This window comes from Delphinus delphis, chromosome 2, assembly GCF_949987515.2.
Source record: "Delphinus delphis chromosome 2, mDelDel1.2, whole genome shotgun sequence".
Taxonomy (NCBI): Eukaryota; Metazoa; Chordata; class Mammalia; order Artiodactyla; family Delphinidae; genus Delphinus; species Delphinus delphis.
In genome coordinates, this window is record NC_082684.1 from 15,944,178 (window position 1) to 15,956,424 (window position 12,247).

General features: G+C 45.2%; 1 protein-coding gene across 4 annotated transcripts in view; it reads left to right on the top strand.

Moving 5' to 3' along the window:
* The window catches only part of KCNK10 (potassium two pore domain channel subfamily K member 10), a 141,215-nt gene that overhangs the window by 47,495 nt on the left and 81,473 nt on the right, over positions 1–12,247 (top strand). Inside the window, exon 2 of one of the 4 annotated variants that reach the window (XM_060004088.1) lies at positions 4,954–5,021. The exons of the other annotated variants lie outside the window; for them this stretch is intronic. Coding sequence (XP_059860071.1) covers positions 4,954–5,021 — 68 coding nt within the window. The remainder of the gene's footprint in view (positions 1–4,953; positions 5,022–12,247) is intronic. 4 annotated transcript variants of the gene reach the window in all.

Below are 12,247 nucleotides of genomic sequence, written 5' to 3' on the forward strand. Positions count from 1 at the left end.
CGGTATCTTTGGAAAGGTTTGGAATGGGAGAGGAAGGGCAGGTTGGATCAGAGCAGAGGAAGCAGAGAGTAGAAGACAGATCAAAGCTACATGGAGGCCACACTGGCCTTGCACTTCTTAAAAGAATTGATCCTTTTCTGCTTCCTGGTGGATGGTGGCTTGGCAGCCCGAACTCTGAGTGTAGAGTTTGGTACTATTCCTGGCACAAAGTTGGCATGTATTGGCTGAATAAGTGAACGAATGACACATCAAGTTTCTAAATACCCCTTCCTTTTTCGTTATTGTAAAACATTAGCACACTCATCACTTCAATGTATTTTATGCTCTGATAGATACGGAATTTATCCAGGTACCTATACCCACCTCTGTCACCATCATAGGGTGGGATGCAATGAACAGATTTCCTGAGGTTAGAGAATTAGGCAGTAGCATGGGTTATGGACTTAAGTCACAGAATCTTTCTCCCTAATGGATTAACACTATTTTTTTGGTTTTCCTTTCTGCTGTGGATCTGTATAAATAATTGGTTAAATGAATACAACTACTCAGGATCTATGTGTTTGTGACCACTGATACAGAAGGGACTTTACTGAGGCTGGAGGAATGCCTGTGGAGGGCGAGGTAGGGCTGTCAAGTAACACGGACCCTGAGGCCATGTAAAGAGTTGTGGCATTGTAACTGCCGGGGTTTAAGAAGCAGCTAGATTGGAATTTTAGAAGGATCGCTTGGCTCCAGCCTGGTTGGGAGGGGTCCCCTGCAGAGAGCTGCAGGAGAGATAACTAACTGCTTTTGATGTGACATCTGGGAAAGGCAAACCTAGCTCGAAGGAATGGGTCCTGACAATAGGATTTCAAACGCTTGGCCCCAGGGTAAAGGAGGTGTTTTGGGAACTGCAGCTGTTTATATTATTTTTAATCCCAAAGGGAAGGGAAAAAAACCTTTCCTTTTAAAAGTGCTCTAGCTAATTTAAATTGTGGAGGAAAAACTTAGAGCAGGAGACAAAATATATTATTCACGAAGCATTTTGGAACAAAGGAACCCCAGCCGTGGCTGTGTACCTTTCAGCCTTGACCGTGGAGTCAAAAACAACAAATGAGTCCATCTCGCCAACATGGCAGAGTCTGGGGTCTGTTGGCAGAACCAGAAGGTAGGCAGCCCTGGATCCCGAAAGATGAGCAGACCTGCGGGAAATGATGGAGCTGTTCTGACCAGCTCAGCACATACAATACCTCTGGCTCTTCGCCCTTTGTGCTCGTGTGCGTAAGTGAGAGTTCATTTCACTGCAGCAATAAAGGCATCTCGCTTGCTAGCAGGAGTAAGCTATAATGCCTAGGAATTCTGGAACAGAGGTCTGTTGAAGAGAGTTTCCTGGAAGCCAGGGGTAGAAAATGGTCTATGAGAAGGCCATTAATGAGCAGTAGGATAGTCCTACGAGACAGTAATCAGTTCATCAAACACACCCTGAGACCTCTAGCAGACCAGGCCTTGGGAATGATGCTGGGGGTGGAGTGGAATAAGACTGACTACCTTTGGGACTTCCATGGTGGCGCAGTGGTTGAGAGTCCGCCTGCCGATGCAGGGGACACGGGTTTGTGCCCCGGTCTGGGAAGATCCCACATGCCGCGGAGCGGCTGGGCCTGTGAGCCATGGCCGCTGAGCCTGCGCGTCCCGAGCCTGTGCTCCGCAATGGGAAAGGCCACAACAGTGAGAGGCCCGCATACCGCGCAAAAAAAAAAAAAAAAAAAAAAGAATCCGCCTGCCAGTGCAGAGGACAAGGGTTCGAGCCCTGGTCTGGGAAGATTCCACATGCTGTGGAGCAACTAAGCCCGTGTGCCACAACTACTGAGCCTGCGCTCTAGAGCCTGCGAGCCACAACTACTGAGCCCACGTGCCACAACTACTGAAGCCTGCAGGCCTAGAGCCCATGCTCAGCAACAAAGAAAAGCCACCGCAATGAGAAGCCCGCGCACCGCAACGAAGAGCAGCCCCTGCTCGCCGCAACTAGAGAAAGCCTGCATGCAGCAACGAAGACACAACACAGCCAAAAATATAATTAATTAATTAAAAACAAAAAGGAAAAAAAAAAGATTGACCACCTTTGACGTCTAGGAAGCCACACCCTGGTGCTCCCCCTTTGCTCTCTCATTCTTTCTAGTTCTTTCTCTGTTGTCTCTTACATGTTCCTCCCTTGAGCACCATCTTTTACTCTCTTCTCATTCTGCATCTCCTTCTGGACCATTTCGTCCAGTCCTGTGGCTTCAATATCACCTATAGTCTCATCACTCTCAAATCTAGGCTTCCAGCTAGATTTTGTCCCTGAGTTCCAGTCCCTTAAGTCTAATGTCTACTGGATATGGCCACCTGGATGTGCCACAGAAGCTGTAAACCCAGGCCTCCTGCCTTTTCTGTCCTGGAGAACACCACACTCTTCCAACCAGGTGCTTGGGTGTCATCCTGGATCCTGCCCTCTCCACACTTCTCGCTTTCTGTCAATCACTAGGACCTGTGGATTTTACTTCCTTAACACCCCTTGTCTCTGACCCCCTCCTCTCCATCCCTTGTGCTACTGCCTGAGTTGAGACCTCCATGCCAAGAGCCTCATTCTCCAGGCCCTGTCTGCTGGTGAAGACCCCTGACTTTGTGCCATGCCATTGGCTTATAAATACAACAAGAGAGTTGGGGAAGATAGGAGAAACCATCTACTTACTAGTCCTGAAAGAAGAAAGAAGTCGGTGATCATTTGAGCCCCAGATGAATCCAGCAACCTTTGTTTTCTTCTCAGGCTGGGGGTGCACTAATGGGCCAGGGCTTCAGCCCTTTGGGTCCTCAAGCCCAAATTGATGCTGTTTGGTCCTAGTCAGAGGAACCCCAGGAAGGCCGGCTGGAGGGAAACTCTGCCTGCTTGCTACCAGAGAGGTGATTCACCAAGGGTGATTCATTCCATCCAATGGATTTTTTTTACCCCCCCCCCCCAAATATTTTGCACCCATGAGTAAAAGAGAACCTTCTAGCCCTTTGTGAAGAGAACAAGAAAGCTCAGAACTGAGCGTTTGGAGCACAGTGAAGTGGATTACGAGCTCTCCTTGGACTATTTGCTTTCTGAGAATTTTGACACCTTGACTCAGGATGTCTGTCTGTGAGAAAACAACAACCACCACTAGCACCAGATTCAGTGAACTCAGCAGTCAGACTTTCCTTTGGGTACGTGTGCAAACTTGATATCATAAATGCTGGCATAGGGCAGATTTGTGGATGGATGGATGAATGAATTCAGGAATGAGCAAATTGTACCTAGGAGCCTTCCAGCTGTAGGCACTGTGCTAAGCTCCACATTGAGACGTAGAGAAAATCTCAAGGGGAAGGGCATCTGGTTGTACTGAGGGGTGGGCAGTCAGGGAGGACTTCTTGGAGGTGGTAACACATGAAGAGAGTTTTGAAGTATGAGGAGCAGTTGGCCAGATAAAGAGTGAGAAGGAGAAAGGAATTGGGAAGCAAGACCTACTCCTCTGGGCTCGGCATGCAGGGGCCTGGGTGTTGCTTGCCTGGGGCAAACGTTGCTTGTGGGGAGACAGCCAGGCACGAGGTCCTGGAAGGGAGTCTTGCTGCAAGCCATGGAGCCTGCATGTTCTTCTGAAGCTCTGTGGTGCCTGGAGTGGAGCTTGAGGATGAGGTGGGTGTGATCAGATCCACACCTTGGAGAGGCCCCCTGGAGGATGTGGAGGGTGCATTTAAGAGGGGCAGGACTGGAGGCTGTCCCAGCAATTCAGGTGAGAGCAGGCGAGGACAGAGCGGAGTCAAGGTGGCAGCACATTCTTACCTCCTTCTTCCTCCCCTTTCAGTCTTGCTTCCCATTGTTGTGGCTCTCTGTCCCAGATATTTCATGATACCTTGGTCTCTTCCATCTGGAAACAAAGCCTGAAGTTTTTAAAGAGGGCTAGAAGGAGAGGGCAATGATAAAACCTAAAGGGAGAGCCTTGTCTATGGTGGCATTTTGGGGACATGGCTTGGTTATTTAGTATGTCTAGACTGAGTGTCATTGCATTCTTTTTTTCTTTTAAAAAAATCTTTATTGGAGTATAGTTGATTTACAATGTTGTGTTAGTTTCTGCTGTACATCAAAGGGAATCAGGTATACATATACATATATCAACTCCTTTTTTAGCTTCTTTCCCCATACAGGTCATTACAGAGTATTGAGTAGAGTTCCCTGTGCTATACAGTAGATACTTATTAGTAATCTATTTTATATATAGCAGTGTGTATATGTCAATCCCAATCTCCCAATTTATCCCCCCTCTTTACCCCCTGGTAACCGTAAGTTTGTTTTCTACATCTGTACCTCTCTTTCTGTTTTGTAGATTAGTTCATCTGTACCCTTTTTTTAGATTCCACATATAAGCTATATCATATGATATTTGTCTTCCTGTGTCTGACTTCACTCAGTATGACAATCTCTAGGTCCATCCATGTTGCTGCAAATGGCATTATTTCATTCTTTTTTATGGCCGAGTAATATTCCATTGTATATATGCACCACATCTTCTTTATCCATTCCTCTGTTGATGGACATTTAGGGTGCTTCCATGTCCTGGCTATCGTAAACAGTGCTGCTGTGAACACTGGAGTGCATGTATCTTTTCAAATTATGGTTTCCTCTGGATATATGCCCAGGAGTGGGATTGCTGGATCATATGGTAACTCTAATTTTAGTTTTTTAAGGAACCTCCATACTTTTCTCCACAGTGGCTGTACCAATTTACATTCCCACCCACAGTGCAGGAGGGCTCCCTTTTCTCCACACCGTCTCCAGCATTTATTGTTTGTAGATTATTTGATGATGGCCATTGTGACCAGTGTGAGGTGGTACCTCATTGTAGTTTTGGTTTGCATTTCTCTAATAATTGGATTTTAAAATAAAGGCTGTTACAGTGATGGTCATTGCATTCTTACCAGGACCAGCTTGATCATGTCTAAGGTGAACCTGTCACATGGAAACAGGAGAAACAAGGTCTGGCTGCAAGGTATGTGGAATCAGACGGAGCACACACATTCTCTTGGCTGTTCTTAGAGGCAGATCATGGCTGAAACCAGCTGCTGTGACAACCGCGGGGTGAGGGGGCTGGAATGGTCTCTTCCTCGTCTCTCCTTCCCTCTTCCCAACACCCACCCTCTGGTCCAGCCAGGGAAGGCTTTTGGGGATTCCAGGCTCAGCTTTAACCTGGGCCTCTATGGAAGCTCTGAGCTGCCTATGCAGGTGGCCCTGGAACGATTCCAGACCCGGGGGGGTTGGTGGTGGTTGGTGAGGGGAGGCGAGTGTTCACTGCCTCTCACCAGCGTGTTGCAGTCACAGCTGTACTTTGCATGGGTTGACAGGCAGAGTCATGTAGCTATGTGACAGTGGTACCTCCGAGGTGGCTGCATTTCACGTTCTCAGGATACCCCGAATCCCGTTTGATACCCAGCATCCCAAATGCCATTTGTTCCAGGTGCTGTGGAAGAGTGTGGGTACTCGGGGTTAGGGGTCTGAAGCTGGATCCAAGGATGCCACTGCTTACTAACTTGTGATAGGCTAGTCAGTGTCACCTCCCCTGGCCTCAGTTCCTCACCTGTCCAAGGGGGATAGATAATGACCACGGCCCGCCACAGAAGGCTTTGTGAAGATAAACTAGATCTTGCATCAGATCTTTGTCAATTCTCCCACTACCTCTGAAGGCAGGGATGTGTCTTATTCATATATACATCCCCAGGGCCAAGCATGGTGCCTGGTGAACTCATGTGTTTGTTGATTGAATGTATGAATGGATGATGCAGTGAAGTGTACGGGGCTTGGGAAAGCCTGAATGGTACAAAATTGAACAAATTCAAACAAGAAGAAAAAGATTTCCACATGTGCCCCCATATCCACCCACATCTACAGAAAAAATGGGATGGGCTACTGTTTGGGAGGAAACATTGTAAAATGAAAATTATTGTCTTCCAACATTTTCCTTCTCATCAAGTCTTGGCAGCACTTTTGCCGCCAAATCCTTTTCTGTTGGCGTTGTCAATAGGCCATTACTTTATATGCCTCATCCATTATTGACACATTTTAGATGAAAGGGCTCTTTCCACCTGGAGTTTCTTTTTTTCCTAGTTTTCTGTTCCGACGGTCCAGAGAACTGACTTTGAGGTCAGGTTATTCTAATTTTAATCCTGGCTCCACCACTTTCTGGCCACCTGACCTGGGCTTAGTCCTTTAAGCTCTCTGGGTCTCAGTTTCTTTGTCTGTGAAGTGGGCATGTGTGGCGGCCGTGAGCAGGCATGCGCCACACAAGCCTCCAGCTGGAGGGAGTATAACCGAGCAAGAGCCCGGCTGCTGCTCTGGCATCCTCTGTGGTCACACTTCCTGTGGGCTGCTTCCAGCCCGTGGCCGAGGACAGCAGGGACCCTAAAGCAGGCCTCTCCCGGGAGACACAGGACTCCTCAGATGGCTGACTCTGGCTCAAGAACTGCTTGATGGCTGTGCTGAGGCTTCTTGGGCTGCAGGTGGTCTAGGACTCCCACACCCTCCCTTCCGTCCCGCTCTCCATCAGTGGAGTCAGGCTCACAGTGTGTCTGCTGGCTCTCCTCACCACCTGACTGCATTTCCCTTAATAAAATCCATACACATTTATTTTTATTTCTTTGAATTTTTGAATTTTATTTTTTTATACAGCAGGTTACTAGTTATCCATTTTATACATATTAGTGTATACATGTCAATCCCAATCTCCCAATTCATCCCACCACTACCCTTCCCCTCCCCCCCTCCCCCCACCACTTCCCCCCCTTGGTGTCCATACGTTTGTTCTCTACATCTGTGTCTCCATTTCTGCCCTGCACATTCAATCCCCTCTTGGCATCTGCTTCTGGGAGGACCTGGACTCACACAGGGGAGATAATACCTCATGGTGAGGACCAAATGCGACAATGTAAACAAGTGTTTTTCAGAGTCACAGGCACAAAGTGAGTGTGCAATAAGTGGCAGGAACTCCTATTATCTGCACCACCACTGTCACTATCATCTGGCCGATTTTGCTTCTTTGGTGGCTCCAGGCACAGAGAACTCCAGTGGCAGATCCCAGGTCACAAGGCAACTTAGTATTAGAGTGAGAGCAACTGTGGTTTCTGAGCAGAAGAAATAGATTAAATAAAACATCCTTTGTAAAATAGAAATATAGATCAGTGGAACAGAATGGAAAGCCCAGAGATAAACCCACGCACATATGGTCACCTTATCTTTGATAAAGGAGGCAAGAATATACAATGGAGAAAAGACAGCCTCTTCAATAAGTGGTGCTGGGGAAACTGGACAGCTACATGTAAAAGAATGAAATTAGAACACTTCCTAACACCATACACAAAAATGAACGCAAAATGGATTAAAGACCTAAATGTAAGGCCAGACACTATAAAACTCTTAGAGGAAAACATAGGCAGAACACTCTATGACATAAATCACAGCAAGATCCTTTTTGACCCACCTCCTAGAGAAATGGAAATAAAATAAAAAAATAAACAAACGGGACCTAATGAAACTTGAAAGCTTTTGCACAGCAAAGGAAACCAGAAAGAAGACGAAAAGACAGCCCTCAGAATGGGAGAAAATATTTGCAAATGAAGGAACTGACAAAGGATTAATCTCCAAAATTTGTAAGCAGCTCATGCAGCTCAATATCAAAAAAACAAACAACCCAATCCAAAAATGGGCGGAAGACCTAAATAAACATTTCTCCAGATGGCCAGCAAACACATGAAAGGATGCTCAACATCACTAATCGTTAGAGAAATGCAAATCAAAACTGCAATGAGGTATCACCTCACACCGGTCACAATGGCCATCGTCAAATAATCTACAAACAATAAATGCTGGAGACGGTGTGGAGAAAAGGGAACCCTCTTGCACTGTGGGTGGGAATGTAAATTGCTACAGCCACTATGGAGAACAGTATGGAGGTTCCTTAGAAAACTAAAAATAGAACTACCATATGACCCAGCAATCCCACTACTGGGCATATACCCTGAGAAAACCATAACTCAAAAAGAGTCATGTACCAGAATGTTCACTGCAGCTCTATTTACAATAGCCAGGACATGGAAGCGACCTAAGTGTCCATCGACAGGTGAATGGATAAAGAAGATGTGGCACAGATATACAATGGAATATTACTCAGCCATAAGAAAGAAATGAAATTGAGTTATTTGTAGTGAGGTGGATGGACCAGAGACTGTCATACAGAGTGAAGTAAGTCAGAAAGAGAAAAACAAATACTGTATGCTAACACATATATATGGAATCTACAAAAAAAAAAGGTTCTGAAGAACCTAGGGCCAGGACAGGAATAAAGACGCAGACATAGAGAATGGACTTGAGGATGCAGGGAGGGGGAAGGGTAAGCTGGGACGAAGTGAGAGAGTGGCATGGACATATGTACACTACCAAATGTAAAATAGATAGCTAGTGGGAAGCAGCCACATAGCACAGGGAGATCAGCTCGGGGCTTTGTGACCACCTAGAGGGGTGGGATAGGGAGGGTGGGAGGGAGATGCAAGAGGGAGGAGATATGGGGATATATGTATATGTATAACTGATTCACTTTGTTATAAAGGAGAGACTAACACACTGTTATAAAGCAATTATTCTCCAATAAAGATGTTTAAAAAATTTTTTAAAAAAAGCATCCTTTGTAAACTTATCCAAGTTAAGGAAAAGACACAAACCAAATCCTTTTCTAGCCATCGAAATGTGCAGTCATCTTTGCTAAAGCAACCTACTCCATTTTTCATCGAATGCACAAAAGGTTTTGTAACATTCTGAGGTCCCTGCCAATACTCGTGATACGTACAAATATACTCCAATCAGTAAGTCAGGGCGGCTTGCATTTCCCAAGAACCATGAGGGGGTAAAAAAAAAAAAAAAGAAAAAAGTGGTCATTGTTATTCACATTTGTCATATAAGGAAACAGAAACTAAGTGGCGGTTTCAAGATCACCCAGACACTGGTGGGTTTGGGATCGGAACTCTCTGGTTTTTGTTTCTGGTGTTTTGGAACTCAGGGATTGGTGGATTCTGTTCAAACTCTGCTCCTAAGCTCAGTCTCTTAGCAAACTGGCACCAGGAGCTGGCCCGCAAAGACCTTTCTCAAGCCCAATTCTGCCCAGCCTCAGGGGTGCTAGAAGCCCTGGAATCATCCATGATGCAAATAAAGTCAGTGAAGGAAACTGATCTCCATGCTCAGGGCCATCATTTGTCACCCAGAGAGGCTTCATCCTAATGTTTTTTACCTGACGCTGTGGAGCATGTTCACTAAGTAGACTGTCAACCCTGTGAAGCTGGGAGGGACCGTGCCATATCCCCACCACAGCACAGCCCCATTTGGTGCTAAATAAATGCTTGTTCTTGAGGGTGGTGGTGATTCTGATGGGGCTTCTGTTTATAGTCCGAAGGAGTCATCGTCATCATCACCAACAACAGAAAACAAATATTTGCTCTTGGCCAGGCACTGTGCCAAGAAATGGGGATCCAATGATGAAAAGTCAAGCCTTCTGACTCCAAGGAGTTCATAGTCTTGTGGGGAGACGGTCACGTCGAGTCTGCCTGGAGAGGCCAGGATGGCTTCACAGAGGAGGCAGCTTGGAGCTGAGACTCAGGAGGGCGGGAGTTCCCCAGGCAGATGGGGGTGGGGAGGGGACTCCTGGCAGAGGGAACACACGTGAAGGAGTGGAGGTGTGAACAGAGCACTGCTGTGTTAGAGGACCTGTCCAGTGTTGCTGGAATGTCAAGCTGTTTTCCATATGACCCCGCCATCCACCACTGTAGGTGTGGTTTGGAGGTGCCAACATTTCTTCCTGCCTTTCCTTTTTCATTAGAAGGTTCTTTTCATCAGCCATCAATGATTGGCTTCCCACTATGTGTCAGGCACTGGGCAGGTTACTGGGGTACAAGAGATGAGGGGGGTCGACACGGTGCCTGTCCTCCTGGAGCTCTAAGTCGAATGATGAGCAAACAGGTTCTGTCAACATCATAGTGCAGAGAGTGGGGGCCAAGGGAGACCTAATTTAGTGGGGGGGGTGTATTAGTTTCCTGTGTCTGTTGTAACAAATTGCCACAAACTTAGTGGCTTAAAACAACACAAATTTATTATCTTATGGTTCTGGAAGTCAGAAGTTAAAAATCTGTCTTACTGGGCTGAAATTAAGGTCTAGGCAGGGCTGGAGGCTCTAGGGGAGAATCTGTTCCTTGTCTTTTCCAGCTTCTAGGGACTGACTACATTCCTTGTCTTATGGCCACATCACTTGGACCTCTACTTCTGTCTTTAAATCTGTTTCTTTCTCTGACCCTCCTGTATTCCTCTTATAAGGACATTTGTGATGACACTGAGTCCACCCAGATAATCCAGGATCATCTCCCCAACTCAAGGTCCTTAACTTAATCAGATCTGCAAAGTTCCTTTTGCCATGTAAGGTAACATATTCATAGGTCCCAGGGATGAGGATACGGGCATCTTTGGGGGCTGTTATTCTGCCAACCACAGAGGGTGCAGGGGGAAGGGGAGGAGGTGCTTCTAGAAGTGGTATTTAACCCCCAGACTTACGGGTCAGAAGGTGGGTGAAAGTGGAAGCAAGGAGGTCACTTATGAGGCTGTTGGATAAGACCAGGCAGGATGTGATGGTGGCCATGGTGATGGTGAGACGTGCAAGGGATTAAGATACAGCGAGGAGGGCGAAAGAATGGGAAATGAGGACAAAGTTGAAAGAAAGCAGGCCTGGGCAAGGCTAGACTTCTCTGTATCAACAAGGGCAAGTTGGAACCTGAATGTAATGCCTTTAGGGAATATTAGCAAGAACATAATGCCCAGGGTGCTAATTCTAATTCTTGAGTCAGAGATTCCAGAGAGTTCTGTGTTCATGTAGGTCAGAAGGAAATGTAACATTTACGGACTTATTTGATAGAATAATGTACAATAAAAAGCTGATATTCAACTTTGGTTCCCAAAGAGAAAATCTGATTTTGAGGTTCTACGAGGAAAGGCAGACTTTACAAACTAGATTCTTCCAGGTGTTGTCAGGGTCATTGGTGTTTGAGTGAGGACGAGTGACATTCCTACACTTTTATTTACCCTGAGTTCCCCAAGGCAGAGATAGAGCAGTTTAACTCTCACTGAGTGGGACTGTTTGCCTCACTTAGATAATTAGGTTTGTCACCTCCTAATATACATTATTTACACAACAGCCAAGCTGCACCTTGACAGAGGCCATAATAAGCATTAGTATTATAAAAGGAGAACAAAAGCGAAGGAAAATGGCCATTCGTTGCGCACCAGGCTGATTTCTGAAATGTGTGATACCATTCTGTGTGTGACACTGCGCTGAACTTCCTGCCGTTCCGAAGAGTTCCCAAATTAACATATTTATATCCAAGGTAATGAAATTGCCCTTACAGAGAGCAGGGACCTTTGAGAATCCGATGTGTTCAAACCAGGGGAAGTTTCTTTTCCAATAACTTATTATTCGAGGAAAATAGAAGAAAAATTCTATCATTAATAGATCAGGAGTGATTACATGTAACTCATTGCATTGTCTATTGAGAAATACACTTAGGGTCTATTTTATTATTCTATTTTTTTCAGGAAACCAAGTTAACTGGAATATAACATCAGTCTTTGATTCCTTCCCTCATTATCACCACCTTTCTTTTTGCTTACCTTTAGTAGTTGTCAGAAACCCAAACTTTCTTTACACTGATTGATTGTTTTCAATTGAAGTATAGTACATTTACAATATTATATTAGCTTCAGGTGTAAAACAGTGATTCAGTATTTTTATAGGTTATACTACATTTAAAGTTAGTACAAAAAATGGCTGTATTTCCCTGGGCTGTTCAATACATCCTTGTTGCTTATTTATTTATTTATTATGTTAAGCCAATGAAAATTTTTTTCTTGATGTTTAGTTGATTTACAGTATTGTATAAGTTTTAGGTGTACAACATAGTGATTTGCAATTTTTAAAGGTTATACTCCATGTATAGTTATTATAAAATACTAGCTATATCACCTGTGCTATACAATATATCCTTGTAGCTTATTTATTTTACACATAGTAGTTTGTGCCTCTAATCCTGTACCCCTATCTTGTCCCTTCTCTCTTCCCTTGCCCCACTGGTTACCACTAGTTTGTTTTCTTTAAAATTTATTTATTTTTGGTTGTGTTGGATCTCTGTTGCTGCA